Below are 17,823 nucleotides of genomic sequence, written 5' to 3'. Positions count from 1 at the left end.
CCTTGAAAAAAGCAACATAACCTGTAGCAACAGTAAACCCAGCTTTCATTTATCATCTTAATGATCCTTTCTCCTTGTTCTCTCTTTTCCTCTGGTCATTTGGAAAGCATCCCCAGTGTTATCTTCAGTACACCCTTTCCCTTTTCTAATCAGAGAAAAGAAGGTGGGGTAGCAGACTGGGTCACGCAAAATTTGGACGCTTTTAAAGGGACATTCTCAGTTGAACTGAATCCTAAATCTGTATTAAAAATGGCACAAACCTGCATAATCACACCAATGTTCACTAAAACTGTGTGTTTGCAGCACAACTATTTTTTTTTCTGAAGCTACTGTAGCCCCAATTACTGCATTTTGCTAGCATACGAAAACACATACATCAGCAAGTTTTACATTTTGGCTTTCATTTTCTACAAAAGAAAAGCAAAAGCTAAACAAAGAGTAAGAGCAGCAGGAAGTAGAACATAATTTCTACTCTACCTTGGTATTAAATTTTGCAGAAGTTAAGAACTTCCAAAAACAAACATTCAGAACAAACACAAAAATCCACCTCAAACAAACAAAGAAAACTTTCTGTTGTTTGAAGGAGGAGTGCAGGAAGACAAGGATAGACCAGGATAATTTCCAGTGACAAGAGAAATTTTTGAGTGCAGTGTGAAGTGTCCCCAGAAAACAGAATAATCTCTATGCTGCAACACTACTAAGAAAAACTCGATTCCTCTTTCTTGAAGAGGAAAACTGAAAGCAAGGCCATAAGCTGACTTCAGTGCTGGAAATATTCTTGTCATTCAAACAAGATGCAAGCTAACCTGATTAAGAAGTCTGTGGTGCCTCTACAGTTGATGAGTATCTTTTGGACGTGTTTATCCATGAGGACTAAGGGAGGTATTATGTAGAAATGATGCAGACCTCATGAGATCTCTCCCTTTCTAATTTAATAACCATCTGGAACTTTGGCCTCATCTCCACAGGCTGGGTTGGGATCCGAGTAATCCAATCAGTCCTTTAAACTTCCTCACAAGACTTCTAGTGTCCTAATTTAACCCAGGTCAGAAATATTTAAAAAGGCATCTCTCACTCCCACTTCCTTTTCTAGCCAAAGGCAACAAAACAAGACAGTTAACCAAATTTTTTTTTAACCTCATTCATTTGGATTCAGGATACTTGATGTTTCAGTTTTGGGTCGGTGGCTGTGGTTAAGTTTTATTTTCCCTGGAGAAGGGCCCTACCTGAAAACCTTGGAGTTGTTCAAAATCCAAAACCAAAAATGAATGTAAATTTTGCAAATGGATCTTTCTGTAGACAGGCAGAAACCACAGATTCAAACATCCACAGACTTTGGTTCTTTGAGATAGACACTTTTTCATGAATTCATATCTTCCTTTACTAACTCTGACAATACTTTTTATTTCTGTGTTACATAATTCATTGCATGCTGGCAAAGCATCACCTTATGCACAAACAGAAAAACGGGACTTTGCTTGACTCCATTCAGACTGCAAATCAGGGAAAGAGACTGAGTAGTAACTATTATTACTATTTATCACTATCTGTTGCTAAAAAACATATAATATATACTAATTTATTTGCTAAGCAAAGCTTAAAGTAGTTATTTTTTTTTTTATTCAGCTTCTGCCTTAATGCCAGCGAGATCCTAGGCAACATACAGATACAGCCTTGGAATATCAGCAAACATGTTTTGACCTTTTAGATACTCTCAAACCCCACTGTAAGTTTTCGCTGTGCAATGTGTAAGAAAAAAGAAATATTTTAACACCATTTGGGAACAGTGACTCCATCCTTTCAATACCAATTATACAGATGAAAATTGTCAGATACTGGGGTACTGGGATACACAAGATAAGGGAAGCAAAGGGATGATTGATTCTGGGTCAAAACCCAAGCGTTCCTAATGCAGAATTTCTCAATAAAATGTAAAAAATGAAAGCAGAAACCATTTTAATAATATTCATCTATTCAGTACAGAGGAAGAACTTAGTGTAAGGGAGATGGAAACTAGAGAATCACTATGCCTCGCTTTCTGACAGACTGACAAGCAAATCTGTAAATAAAAAGTTATTAATCACCCAAGTATCTTAATGGCAATAAAACAAAGCATCTAATCCAATCATAATATGGTGATGTCTTTTTGGTTGTTGCTACTTGCCCACCTACAACACTAGATTTATCGCAGGGAATTCCCTGAAACTTTTAATTAATGCAATGAAATGATGTACTACCACAGTCACATCTCATCAAGGGATAATGAAATCTCTCTTAATCAAGGCATATTAGTCACTGGAGGGATACAGTCCAGTGATTCAGTGAGCAACTTTGTCACCAGAGAACTAAATTACAGGTGCCCTAACCCAGGCATGCTTGGCCCATGTGCTGCATGCAACCCAGCATAGCTTGCACTGCAGCTATCCCCTGCCATCATGGCAGGGGCTCTGCCCTAGCACCCACTGGCATTCATCAATACCTGTTGAATGTTGATGGAGACTGAGCAGTGGATGTGAGCACAGTGAGGTGTACAGTTCTGAATTCTAGAGTCCCAAAAGCCATAGGTGCAACTACATCTCAAGGAAGGCTTGCAAGTAGGTCCAGAAAAGACAGGAAGATGCTATAAAAACCCTTCATCTCCTCCAATAGGATCTTTCAATATCCTTATGTTCCTGACAGCGTAGCACTGACAAGGTGAAATAATGTTCACTGAGTTTCTGTATATTACAAAAAGCCATTGGAGGAACGTTTAGATGGCATCACAAATGTTAGCTCAAATAGCTGTGCTCCCCCTACTTTAAAACAAGGGTGGTACTCAGAACAATATTTCAGATGATACCAGAAAGTACCTCTAGTTAAAACTCCATTTGTCTGAATTAGTAAAAAGCTGGAGGAATGTTTATGATACAATTCCCTGCAAGTTGTGAGGATGTTTACCATAATATTTTCTCTGCCTAGTCCCACTTCTCATTACTGCAGCAGCTTTTGCTAGCTGCCTATTGGTTAATGCCCTGCTCTCTTCACCTCCTCAATATAACATGTTGCAAAAAATGTAACCTAAAGATTTAGATACTGTTAAAAAAAAAAAAAGCAGCATTGGCATTTACATGCCTATTGACACTAGGACATGTAGCACCATGCTTTTTGATGCTTATACAGCATGCACCGAAGAAATTCACTGGAAGAAGAAATTGATGGATATAAACAAATAAAATAGAAGTCTGTTTACTTCCTGGCAAAACACATCTGTATGCATCAGTACCGAGCATCTTCCTGCATCATAAATGTCACTTCAGTCCACTCTTTGGACTGAAAAACTAGGCTACACCACACCCCATGCAGAAAAAAAGTATAGGTAGAACTGAACACAATGAGAAACCCCAGATCAGGATCACTGCTTTTCCTTGCAGAGTCATGATCAGTCTTACTGCCTACTTTCAGATAAAGGAATAGCAGAAAAAAACAAAACAAAACAAAAACAAAACAACAACAACAACAAAAAAAAAAAACCCAAAAAAAAAAAAAAAAAAACCCAGCAAAAAAAACCCATAAGAGAGCATAAAACCCAGCTGCCCTCCCACGCAGGAGCAGAGGTGCCTGAAGAGAGACAGATCACTTTTAAGCTCAGCAGTAGAGCAGAAAGGTTACAGAGCACCCTGCTCCACACACAAGTAAAGGCTGTGGCTCTCAGCCTCCCTCCTCACAGCCCTCTCCCCTGAAAACCCCTGGGCAGCGCCAGCCCATCCCAGATCTGGAAAGATCTGTCTATAAGGAATAAAAACAAAAGTCCTATCGTCAGTTTCTTTGATTTCTTTAACTGGGGAAGACGTACAGTGAGAATTTTAAATAACATGCTTGTATTCAGAATAAAAAGCAAATAAGGAATTCACTTAGTCACACTCAAATGGGAGTGTATATTCTCTTCTAAAACAATTCTCATTCATAAAGTATTTTCTCTTAGTCCTTATGAGGGCATCAACATTTCCAGCTAGCCATATAGAAGTATTTTCTTCACATTCATCATTGACAATTGGCAGTATGAAATTACCCTGAGCTCTGCACAACCAGTATATGTTATTCCCTGCTTGTCCTGGCAAAATGTCTGGATCTGTACTATCCCTTACACCTTTCTACCACAGCCACAGCAAGCATTTGGATGGAGTTAAGACCTAGAAAACACCTTCTGTGAGCAAAGCTGAGAGCAAGCACTTTGCTAAACTGCAGTACTTCTGCCAGCTCGTGCAAATGCAGCGGATCAGAGCCCAAGTCCTCCCTGCCTATTGGTCTCTTTCCTCCTGACTCCCAGCCAGACCTCTCCCTTTGCAGCTGGTCTTCTCCTTCCTGCCACCTACCTCTCCCCTTCCCAGTTTTTCTGGAAAGCACTTACAAAAAGAAGATTTTAAAGTTTGCTCTGATAATTGCTTTTTAATGAAAACCATAATGGCTGGAAGATTATAAAGCGTAATCGCTAAATAAAGGGATGGAGTTTTGGTCTGTTTTGATGAAGACAGTAAATAACTTTTGTTTCAGAGGCTAACTGGAGCAATCTGTGCAGTACACACGGATGTATCTAATCTGTCTGTCCGAACACTGCATTAGCACATCATCGAGACAATCCTACAGGGCTCAAGATGAAGAGTTCTCTGATTTGTATTTTTATTATTTATTTACATACTGGCTAATTGGCTCTGATCAGTATATAGAATTCACCAGGTGAAAAAAAGCCCAACTTGGTATCTTTTTCTTTTTTCCCCCTTTTAAATTTACCCTCCTTTATTTACAACAGTGGCAAAATAACTTCAATCAAAATGAGGTTAAGATTATTTTTAACAGATGTTCACTGCTGGCCTGACCCGAAATCTATTGACGTCAATGAGAAGACTCCATGGGGCTTTGGATTGGGTTCTAATTGTTGGAAAAATTAATGTTATTGTAAACCACTGGTCAGTGCTGTCACATGCTCTCTGTCTGTGCCAATTCTATATGACCGGATAACAGACTCACATAAATCTGTTCCAACTGCTGCTAAGAGGCTAAAGGACATCGGGGTTTATCTTTTTAATTCTGAAGCAACCCCAGCTCTTCCCAGCACGCCCCATGGCACTACTGTACTTACTTGACATGCTCTGCATTATGGACACTATTCACATATAACCACAACATTTTACAGTCAAATACTACGAGGATTATTAATGCTGATTGCGTGAAGATAGCTGGACTACAGGTATGTATACGATGAGATACATTGGCTCATTTACTTTCTATGCTGATTAAAAAAAAAAAATTAAATTCAGACCCAAAGGAAGGGTTGCACTTACTGTTAAGAAGACGGAAGTCTATGAACGGGTAGGAGCCACGGCGCTCGGAGAGAACCCCTGTCTGACCTCTCACCCGTGCATCTCCTGCAAAACACAAAATCCCCCGAGACATTAGAAGGGGCAGCTGTCTTTCTCTGCTGTTTAGGACCAGATCTATTTTCTGTTCAATGTGACGTTACACTCCTCCAGAGGGAAAACTAAGGTCCAAAAAAATCATCTCCATGACATCCCTAGGTAACTGGGTAAAGCACTACAGCTGATCCTCTTATCAGAAAAAGGCACAAGAAAAAATGTGTTCTTCCCATTGAGCAGCTTCCTGCTCAGTAAGAACACTCTCAGAAGTATAGTGGAGGTCTTGTTTCTTTTGTCCAAATGAGTTGAATTCTCACTGTCACAGCATCACACATGAAGGGCTCGGCCTTGGACTGGGCTCACTGTCCAGCAGACCTCCAAAGCTGTGGGACTGGCCTCAAAACCATGAGAGGATGAAAAAAGCCCAAAACCAAAATACGAGGGTTGTTTTTTTGTTTGTCTTGTTTTTCTTACTGCTGCTCTTGACCATTCTGGAAAATGTCAGCTGCCTTCACTTCTAACACAGAAGCTGCTTTAACTGAAACCTGACATTCTCAAATCAGCATTATTCCACAGCTTTAGAATGTATATTTATTTCCACAGCTTTAGAATGCATTACAAAGTGACAATACAATGGTAAGTATCCCTGTATAACTCACATTGATTTGTACCCGACTTGCTATGCAACATCGATGAAATGGGCAAAACTCGTTTGAGATGAAAGATGCTACTCAGCATGTGCAGGGGATACCAAACCTCTTTCAAAGTAGACAGAAAGTAGATAGCTTTTTTTAAATATGGAAATGTAAAAATCGTATATTGTACTGTAACTTCCCCAGTTCCACATGGGAAAAATCCCAAGAACGAGATCTTAAATATTCTTAAAGAATAAGTTTTGAGAATTTAGAAGCTCAGGTCAGGGTATTCCAGCTCTGCAACACCAATGCCTGCTCTGCAGGAGCACAGGCCATCATGCTGAAAACATACTCACTGTACTTCCAGAGACAGCTTGCTAAAGGCCTCTCAGAGTTCACAGTACAATTATGAATTATTAGTTATTTTGAATTGTGCTTCCTCTGGGGACTTGAACACAGCATCTGAATAATCTAAACAAAAGTTGTTGAAGAATTTGGCTGCTAGTTCTAGCTTCTACTGCTTATGTTTAAAAACAAGAAAACATCTTCCAGCATGAAAGAAGGACCTAGTTAGATGCTGTTATTTTTCCTATCTAAAGTTCTCTTAAAATGTGCTTGCAATTGTGTTTAAGGGAAGAAAGCCAAACAGAATGATTAAGTTGACTATTTGAAGGGGGAAAAAATCTTCTATGCCCTCTAGGGGTCCTTAGGGGCATGAAAGACACAGGAGCATGCACTCAAATTAAGAATATTTCAAACACAGTCACTTCAGATTATAAACACAAATCTTTACTTTCATCTGGCTGTTTTGTTTCCAGCGACAGAACATGTGTTCCCTGTGCCCAGCTGCCAACCCACAGCTCCCCCGCTGGCTCCAAGGATCCAGCCTCAAGCTACCCGAGCTGCCCTTAACCCCACACACCCTTTTGCATGGCAGGAGGGGTAAACCTCTGCCTGCCCCTCAACTGTGGCAACTCAGAGGTGTGCAGTTTCAAGCCACGTGCAACTGCAATAACTCAGGTATACAAACCTATTCCCTTCTCTCTGGGTGGAGTGAATAGTTTGTAAAACAGTAAAGCAGGATTCATTGGCATCCATGAGTCAGATCTCCCCTGTCAGCACCCTCACATAAAAGCACTGCTCACCACCACAGGTGGACCCACTGCGTTGGCTGACTCATGCAGAAAGGTAACAATGGCGAGCACAGGGCACAAGGTACATTAAAACAAAAAAAAAAAAACACAACAAAAAGGCAGGCTTCAGCCTGCCACCCATCAGCTATCAGCAAATAAAGAATGGGTTTAGACTCAAAGCATGCCTTAATTGAGGCCTCTGTTTTTCTGTATGCATCAATGAATTAAAAGGAAACTGCAAATAACCCCCTGCATTAACTGACTAGGAAAGATATAACTCCTGACTGACTCAACAAATTATTTGAAAGAGACAAAATTCAAACCCCAAAAGTCTAAAAAAAAACACCCCAAACCTTAAGATACGCAGTAGTGTAAGAAAGAATGATTTTTCTCTCTGAACATGAAAGAACAGACTTATCAGATCAAGAGGTACACCATAGTACTGGAAAATAACAAAATCATACAGGGTTACAAATGGAAACTCTCATCTTAACGCTGTGATCCCAAATTTTGATGGAGAGACTGCTGTAGGTAGGGAGACAACTCAAATACAGAAGAAAACAGAACATGAGCTCTCCAAAGACAGACCAAAACCAGATAAAGCCTGTCACTGAATTACCTCTAATAAAATAGCTCTTAGGTAGGAAAATAACATTACAGTATATTTCGACCATATGGACTTCATCAAATGTATGAGAGAAGGCAAGAGATGAGTACAAAAATTTTAAATTGGAAAAAGACTAAAGGCAAGAAGATAACAAGATGCGCTGAAAGGAAACTTCTGCTTGTGAGCAATTACTACATGGTCTTTAAAAAATTCATACTGGGAAGAGGTTTTTTTTTCTTCCTTTCTTTTCTTTTTTAACTAATGACCTTGGCTTAGAAGAAAAGCTAGTGAGATCTAATGATAACGCAAAGCTGGGAATATACAGGTATATACAGCTACAATTATTTTAAATAAACTTCACTGCTACTGTGATCTTCTTTGCCTCTACGGCCCAGATGCCTGCAGCTTCCACTTCCATTTTACTAGCAGCACAACTTCCTCTCACAGTGCTGTTGATATCTCCTATGGAACTAAAGCCTTGCTAACCCAAAAATATATACACAGTTCAGGAAAGGTAATTCCAACAGAATCAGAGGTGAGGGAGGTGTTGATGCCATCAGACAACACTTAATGGAAGCTCATGTAAAAAAAGAGTGCCTGAGAAAGCTCAGTTCCTCCTGGAAAAATGACAGAGAGGGACATCTAGAATGGTGATCAGGACACCAGAGAATCATTTCATTTAAGAAAGATCATCCTGCAGTAATCTCTGTTGCTGATAAGCCGCAGAATTAAAAAAATAACCATCTCGGTCATCAGAGGAATTTTTATACTGAAGAAAGAGATAATGCAAGCAACTGGTGGTAAAGTCTTAATGCTGAAACTTTACCTGAAATTGGTAAGGAATATGCATGGTAATGAATAAACTTCAAGTTAAGAACACGTGAATGAATTTTAACAAGCAAACCTGAGGACCTGAAGTCGTAGGAAATTACTGACACGATCAATATCAACTATTTGTATCATTTTACATTTTCACAGACTACAGAAGCTTGGACTATGTCAAGCACTACAGAAATCTATATGCAGAATAAATCTGCATTCCCACTGACAATAAAAACCACTAAAACCCTTACATTCCAGGATTATTAACTCTGCCCTCAGGAAAGGCAAGTTTCTGATGAGCCAAAGATGTTATCCAGTAGCTCTACCTCATCAATCTGTTATTTCAGAATACTTTACCAGGTGCCACCTAGTCTCTCTCTGAGAAGGATTAGTTAGGAAGTGGCAGTGGGCTAAATCAACCACACCTGATTTCCTCCACTCTTTCTTGGTGAACTGATTAGGAAAACTTTTATATTCTTCTCTATTACTTTTAATTACATATAAGTACATTGAACAGAGAATCCCTAAGAATTGGGATTGTGCCAGATTTGCACCATACCACATGATTTTTAATTTCCGTAAGTCAAGGGCCTTTAATGGCAACACATCAGTCTCCTTCCCTTTGACTTGATTTGGCTTTGATGGGACTTTCATCAGCCCCAGAAGATCTTTACATGTCTTTGCTCTCCACCTTAAAATCAAGCTAAACAATTGTTCTGACAATTTATACAATTAGCAGCTTAAGATAAATAATCCTTTTTGGAGAAAAAGGAAGGATTCTGTGGAAGCAGGGCAGGAAATTTTGACAGCTCATTGTGTTCCCAAGTGAAACAAACAGGGTGAAGGGAAACAGCAAGGGTACAGGTCCTCCCTGGCTCCTTCAGGCTGAAGTTGTGTGGCTGGAATGTTCACAGTCAGGGTGAAGTTGCTGCACTCTTGCTTCAGCCAAATCACCAGGACAGCTTCCAGCGAAGACCTCTCCTGGTAGTCACTGCACACTTTAATTTTACTTCATCCTCGTTACAACAAGCAGATAAGAAGACAAAGCAAAGAGGTCAAAGAAAGCTGTATTAGGTAACAGGAGCCTGTGTGGACATGAGGCAGCTGACAACACATGACTGACAGGCACAGCAGCTTACAGTCATGGAAAAACGTCGAGCATGGCAAGAGCCAATGTGCTATGACAGCAGACAGGGACAGCACAGGTTCAGGGCAGAAGGGTTAAGAGGAAAACGAAGCGGCCCTGGGCTGCCTCATATATTTGGAGCAAACAGCCATCTGCACTGAAGAAAACAACTTCTCCAAGACTTGCCTGAAGTGATGTGGGATTCAATTTCACTGAGTAAACACAACAAATTAGGAGAGAAAACAGGTCTATAGCTGGGACAAAACAACCAAGCAGCCTCATGCAGCAGAAGTCAGGGCGAGCCATCTAATTTTTGATTTTATTTAGTATACAGCTCCATGTGGTAAGTCAGTATACCACAGAGAATTCACAGGAGGTTACAAGTATTTATTCTGGTTAGATTTTTCTACAATTTTCATCCAAATATTTCTTAAGCAGACTTTAAGCTTTAGGACACATCCTGCAGTCTCTGAGTGCTTTCCGTGGAAAACAGAGGGGCAGTAACAAGGCCACCTGTGCATGGAATTCAGTACTATAAAGGCCTGAGATTTCCTCAGGTGGGGGAAGATGAGATGATGATGTTGAAAACACCATTATTTTGGGTGAAAGGCAAGCTCAGACTGAAAGATTAAGAACAAGTAGAGGATTCCAGGAATTATTTTTGATTTGAAATCAGCTAATGCTTGTTCAGAAAGATTTGTATTTGTACTTGTTTTGATTATTTTCCTTCAGTTCTCCTAGTGTTACAAGGATCACAGCTGTAAATTCCTGCCTGCAGAAAGCACTTCATGCTTATTCCCTCACGTGCGCAAGATCTGAAGTGAACAAGGTTTCCTTTGAGCAGACAAAGAGATTGACATTAGCCTTAGGGAGATGGGATAACTCCTTTCTAGTGGGAGAAACACTCTGGGAGCCACCTCACTTCATCCACTTATGAGCACCAAAGTTTTAAGTACCTGAATGCTCCCAAACATTAAGTTTTCTGCATCATATGATGGTTCCATCATTTCTGTTAACAGTCTTAACGAGCTCTTAAATAGTGTTTAAACCCAACACATTTGGCAGTTTTGTTTCAGAAGGCTCTGCAGAGGAAGACAACTGTCGACAGTCCCTTTTAAAAAAGGATAAAATGATAGTGTAGAATCTTAGAGAAGATCACTTAATTCCTCTTGCAGTATTCTACCCCATGAACATACAACCTTCAGAGAGTAATAATAAAGTAAATAAATGAACAGAATAATTCTTATACCAGTACTGCAGGTAAAGGCTTGAATTACAAAAGTTTTGTAAAGTTTCCTTTTCACAAAGGAGAAATTTAAACTTCTGATCTGAGGAACCAGGAATTCCCTGTGGAGATCTGAATTTTTTGGAAAAAGTTTATTTCAGTGAGACAACATATTTTGAGCTACAGTTATTTATTTTTACTAGTTACTTGAGTTTCAGCTTTCAAAAGTCCATCTCCAAACCAGCAACTCCTGAAGACAAGACATCCCTCACCCCCTGCTTTCTTACAGAACCATATTCAGAGCAAATTGTGGTTGCCAGCTCAACATAAACTACTGGCATTGCCTGACTGTAGAAGGCAAGCATAACTTCTGCTTTCCTTTACTGAACAAAGTCTGTACAACTGCTGTATCAATCTCTTAATATTAGCTCTACTTGTGCCAGTGTGGATACATGATAGATCAGAAGCTGTCAATCTGCTCGTAAAACCCTCCTCAATACTGATAGTCTCCTGATACAATCACTCGTGTCCTGATGCACAGCTAGGGGAAGACACTAGGATCTGCAGACATGCTTTGAACACTTGTCCACTCTGGCAAATGGACATCTGGAGTAAATGTAACTAAACGTTAATTTTACAGACACTCTTGTAATCCTTCCTTAAAGCATATTACATCACACCTGGTAACATGGGAGAACTGGGTTTGAACTGAAAGATCTTGAGGCAAAACTGTCACAGCATGCAGAATTTGAACTGAAATTCAAGGAGATAAAATTTGCCACAGAGAGCCAGGTAAGAGCAGTCATTGCCCGTACCCACGTCCTCTTCCCACGCCTGTTTGTACTTGCACGAACAAACACAGAACACGCAGAAACAAACAGCTGCATCCAATCAGAACAGTCAGAGCCGACTACAACAAATAATCAATCCTACACGTTCTAATGAAGGTAGCTTTTCAAAATGCCAGTATCTTATATTGCACTGGAAGTGCATTCAGTGGTTTCTGAGCTTAGTAATGCATTGTGAGTTATTGCCTTACGGCCAGATGTATTTCATGTATCCTCAGGTGTAAGTGAGGGGAGAAGAATAGGTACCTCCACCCAGTGACTAACACTTAACAGACTGGTTGCCTAACACAGCTGCACGTTTTTGGTTTTTACTGCAGTGAGTCTAAGTCATGCTGCTCCTAAATTAAGCGCCATGGCTACAAACACAGCACGATGCGGGGAAAATCCCAGGCCTTGTTCATGAGGATTGCTTTCAGGCAGTTGGGACCACACCAAACTTATCTGTAAGTACATTTTAAACCTGCAATTAGCCCTGTGACTGATACTACTTGTTTGTAATAAATACCAATAGACACACGCAACTTCAGCTCCTACCAACGTGTGAGGGCACACCCTCAAGTACATACGGTGCAGTCTCATCTCTGTAGCATTATCCCACAGCTCCATTAAAGCAAAACACTTGCTATGCAATAGTAATTGCACTACAGTTCCCTATGAAAAGAAACAAATTCTAATTGATAATTACTTAATTCTAGCCCCATATGAAGAAGCTCATATGAAGTTCACACAAAGTAGCATAGAACACAAAGACAGAAAGGGAGCATAAGAAAATGGGTAAATTACACAGGCTGCTTACTCATATGCAAACTTTTTACTTTTAGAGACATTAAAAACCGAGACATTGGAGTTTGCCAGCAGGAATTTCACAAACTTGCTAATGGACTCTGTATGCAAAGGAATGACAGAGACTGGTAACTGGTAGCAAGAGACAGGGTTACAGAACTAAAAGCAAGAGGTAGGCCTTGGAAAAAAGAATGCAGCAAGAAGGCACAGAGACTTGCATAATTATCATGTTACAAATGCAGAAGACAGAAATCATCCATCTCCACCTGAAGGAGACAGCGTAGACAAACATGGTAAACATTTTGTTTCTGCCATCTAGCATACCTACCTAGAGGGCTAAATGCACTATTGAAAGCTGAAAATAAAGGAGGGAGCTAGGAATATAAATATATTTTTTTTTTCCCCGAGTGATCCTCTTATAATTCCCATTCTTGCCTGCAGTTCGCAGCACTCACAAGCAGAAACACAGCACTGGAAGCATCTTAAGTCTCAGTGCTGCCATGGTCCCAAAATGCAGCAGCACTCTGAGCAGTAGCAGAGGTCCAGAGCACTTTGCTGGATCAAGAAACTGGACTAGCAGTGGACATGCTCCTTTAGTGAGCTGAATGCTTCATTTCTAGCTCTAGTGCTAAGTACCACCTGTCTCTGTTTTGAAGTTTTGATACTGTATTATTACTGGGGCTTCAGCACTTCAGCCTTTTTTGCATCCAAACACTGATCACTAACTTCCAAGGGAAAGAGAATATTAGTAGACACAGCACTGAGCTATCTAGATAATTCTCACATTTCTGAATAACAATTCAGATTTGCAAATTACTCCATGGTAAAGGACGGGACCTACGTTAGCAGAATCAAGTATTTCTATTGGTATCATTGCTTCTGCACCAGAGTAGGTCTCTGCTGGAAAGTGGCAAAACTTACTGGCCTTCTCACATACAAAATTAAATCTAAAATAACACCTTAAAATCTGAAGGGTACATTCTGAAATGTTAAGAGCTGTAATAAAGGTAATAACGACAGCTACAGCATGTTCTTAGCAACAGGTAGGCTGCACTACCATGGCAACATCAAAGATAATATCTAACTGTCATGGTACTCTCATCCCTTTCCCAAATAAATTGCAGCAAAAAGAAAAATATTATTAATTGTTTAAATTGTACTTCTTGGACTGCCATCTTCTGCCAAACTCAAAACTACTAAAATAAACATGCAATTAATAACAAACTTCTAAGGCTTGTGTACTTTCAATCCTCTGTACACAATTTTAGCACAATAGGTTAAGAAGTATAAATATAATGACTTTCATTCTGTGTAAAGGAAAAATCACAAGGAACTTGTATTTTGTCTAAGAACAATGCCAAAACCAAATCCAGAATTCAAATCTATATCTGAAGTGCCCTAGGTCAAGGTACTTTATTTCCAGTGCCCAACACATATAATTTCCTTCACTCAAAAGTTATACCCAGAGTCTAAGCCATCCAAACTATAAATCATTTTCTTACCTGTAATAACCATTTAGAGATGGTTGTACTTTGAGAGACCCCTTTGCACTTACCTATGTACCGTAACTTGAAACTCAACTTCCAAGAATCTATCTTCATCTGATTTTACTATATGGATTTCTGATTTGAGTATTATCAATGCTTTAAACTGGAGTCTTTGAATCCACCAAAATTAGTTTTACAATTGAAGAACAGATTTTTTTTTCTGCTGAAAATTGAGGTAATTGTGAATCATATGTTCCACCAAGTTTGCTTTATTGGTCTTAATTCTCAGTGTTCACCTATGTATAATATTGATTAAATGATTTTTAATGTGCATTGTTAATGTAATACTTTTTTATTCTACAAGTTCCTCAAGAACAACAGTTTGCAAGTTCCTGCATTTTATGGCTTGCATTGATGGGTTACTTGAGCTCCAAGGCATCATACTCATTTTCTGTCTGAATGCTATTGGGAAGTCAAGCAGAAACTGTTTGGTGCTATAACCCATATGTATCTCTCAAAGCCAATGCTTAAAAATTGATAATTTGATTACTTATATAAAATAATAATAGATATAATGACAAAAATTAATAGGAAAATACTGATAATTCCAAAGCGGAATAGACCACATAGAACTTGCTTTTAGAAAACATTAAATAATTTCAGATTTCTGAGACAGAAAGAAAGGGGACACTCCTGAACTTTAAACACAGGATGACAATCATAAGCCCTCAGCTTACTTCTTGGTTTCCTTTCCACGTCTGAGTTTTCCACTTCTGTGTTTTATTTGTTCTGCGTACACAACAAGCAGTCCTATGCAGGACATCAGTGGTTCAATAGCATCTTGTACCTGCAGTCCTGATTGTTGTTTTTACATCAGCATTCTTCAAACACTTTGCTTTCCAAACTAACTGCAGTTCAACGGCATTCAAAGAAAATGAATGCAAAGGTTTTCGTTCACATCATAACAATGAAATTTACATTCAGCTCCGAGAGGACATTTAAGAAAATTTCCCTCTCTTTCCACAGTTTGCGCAAGAGATTTCTACACTTTCCCTCTCCAACAAAGCTACAAAATATACATGCTCAAAACTGTGTGTAGTAATGCAATGACCACCACTGCAACAACATATTGCCTACTCCTGTAATGCTTAATATCTTATCAACCAAATCTCAACACCTGTTAACAGTTTTTACACAACACAGCTCTACCCTTGGAAGAGGTGAGCAGGGATTTGGGATTTACTCCCTTTTCATTCTGTGCTAGCACTGCTTGGCTGACAATCCACTGCACATCAGAGGAAATCCAGTCTATACCGATCTCTCTGTATAGAACACCTCTCTCTGAAGATCAGATGGTGCTTGCACAACATTTTAAGTCAACTTCACACATAATCAAGTGAGACACATTGAAGGAAATGTCTCAATCATATGTATTAACCTAATTCATTTTAATCTATTAGTCACAGCACATTCTTCACGCTCTCTTTCCCATCTCATAAAATGGTTTGAGTTGGAAGGGATCTTTAAGATCATCTAGTTCCAACCCCCTGCTATAGGAGGGACACCTCTCTCTAGACCAGGTTGCTCAAAGCCCCATCCAGCCTGGCCTTGAATGCTTCTGAGGAGGGGGCATTCACAATCTCCCCTCTGCACTGTACGTAAATACACTAATTGGTATCCCAGCCATGATGCACTGTCTTCCTCCCATCCACTATGACTTGGTGTTAGCCCAGCCTCCCCTTACTTGCTGCCTTCTCCTCAGGCTGGAATGCTGTGTGTTTCACACCAGGATGCCCATCCCCTATAGCCACACTCAGCCTTGCCCATGAGACTACCCCAGGAGCCTCCAAAGCTGGAAACCAGGAATGGGGAAAGTGGGGCACAGTACTGCCTTGAATTGGCAGCACAAGAAGGTGCCTGTAAAATCTCACAGGAGAAAACCGCTCACAGGCTGAAGCTTTGCTGTGATTTAGAGTCTTTCCCTACACACGAGACTGTAGGAACAAATGTTTGAGATGAATGAAGGTCTTTTGTTTGTCCATCATAATTTGAAATGAATTCTTTTTTGTATTCAAAACCAGTATCTGTGGCCAACAGCTGCAAACCTTCTTTCATTTTGGTTTGAATCTGGTTTAGTTTCTCTGTGGAACATACAAGTAACTCAATAACTCCATGAATTATTGAACAATAAAGGCAAGAGAACTTTGTCCAAAATAAGCATAGGTACCCCTGTATTATTTGCTTATTCAAGATGAGTATTTCCTGAGCTAGACCATATTTTATTATATAATATTCCTTCATCCAAAAATATTATGTTGGTTAAAAAAAAAAACAAAACAGCCTTTTCTTATAAGATTTCTTTTTTTCCTGTTTAGAAAACAAATAAAAATGACATATGTAGATAATATAAATATTTGGAGTGGAATATTTTTCATTTTGATGCTTGACACGGGAATAAAGCTGCATAAAGTGAAAGCAGAGCTTGAATGTTCTACAGCTTGGAAAAAGCTTCTGTCTTCCTGCTTTTTTACACTGTATTTTTTAAACGTTTTTTAAACCTTGTTTATTATTGACCTGATCTTCAAACCAAAACCAAACCACCAGAACCCTAGCCTGCCTAGAATTTAGCAAATATACTCTCTTGTAAGCATTTCCATTCCTTACATGGATAATCTTGGAATTATCTGCTAAGAGAAAGTTCAGATCGATTACCACAAGCTGCTTTTAACACCCTCTGTTAATAAGATTAGTTTTCCAGATAAGTTTCTTTTTAAGTAGGAGAAACTAAAACTAATGCTTTCACTCTATTGTTCTGAGTATTCCAGTCCAAAATGAAGCAGAGTACATAAAAATGTATATATAAACCTGTACGTATCCACATTAGCCTGTCTATATGCGAACGTGAAGAAAGTACATTTAGAACCGTGTTATCTTATACAAGAAAAAAATTGCCATGTTATTAATCCTACAAGAATGCAAATTTAAATACCAAACTAATCTTTATACATTTATTGAAAATGACATTTTTAGTTAAAAAAAAAAAAAGAAAAAAAAAAGAAAAAAAAAAGCCAATAACTATTTTAATAAACATTGAGATTAAGGTTTTTAAAATTTAAAAAGAAAAGGATTTAGAGGGCCATCTTTCAATAATAATAGCAGTCATTGCAGCTATTCAGACATTTTCAATACTGAACTATTCCATAGCTTGGGGAACACGAGGAAAAGTTTGTATGGCCAGGATATTCCAAGGAAGCCCCCTTTTGCATTTCTCACAGCCTTGTTCCTTTGAGGTAGCTTGCATTAATCAGGGCTGGAAATTGACTGCTGGCCTTAAAGGCATCACTACTATGGCCTGTTTATGGTCAGCCCTATGTACATGAGCATCCAACTTTAAAACCTTAGAAAAGCTTGCTGGGTGGCGAAAAAAAAAACAAACAAACAAACCAACAACTCTGGATTAGTCTCAAGTTACTTCAGTATCAGCCTTCTCTATGTATTCCCTTCACTGTTAAAGTTCAGTTGCATTATTAACTATCTAAAGTAAAACTAAATGGCACCATGGCTTAGCTGAGCCAACTCCTTCATCCCGTAACTATACACACCTGATTTAGACTTCAGCTTAACACACTGAAGCAATGAATGGTAGTGTCACATCAGCAACCTGCACCAACTTTTGGGAGGGAAGACCAGGCATCCTGGATGAAGGACAACCTGTTCTGCCCTAGGCACTACACATCAGGAATGCCCGATCCTTCTGCTGGCAGCTA

The 17,823-nt window shown here is 39.2% G+C and overlaps 1 protein-coding gene across 2 annotated transcripts in view; it reads right to left on the bottom strand.

Moving 5' to 3' along the window:
- PDE7B (phosphodiesterase 7B) overlaps positions 1-17,823 on the bottom strand; it is a 164,659-nt gene that overhangs the window by 29,413 nt on the left and 117,423 nt on the right. For both annotated transcript variants that reach the window (XM_042818596.1, XM_042818605.1), the window contains one exon: positions 5,319-5,402. In XM_042818596.1, coding sequence (XP_042674530.1) covers positions 5,319-5,402 — 84 coding nt within the window. The remainder of the gene's footprint in view (positions 1-5,318; positions 5,403-17,823) is intronic.

The sequence above is a fragment of the Centrocercus urophasianus genome, unplaced genomic scaffold, assembly GCF_019232065.1.
Source record: "Centrocercus urophasianus isolate 14NV4802_14NV808 unplaced genomic scaffold, USGS_Curo_1.0 seq_10, whole genome shotgun sequence".
In the NCBI taxonomy this organism is placed as follows: Eukaryota; Metazoa; Chordata; class Aves; order Galliformes; family Phasianidae; genus Centrocercus; species Centrocercus urophasianus.
The sequence above is the reverse complement of the archived record's forward strand: the minus strand, read 5'-3'. Positions and strand labels throughout refer to the sequence as shown.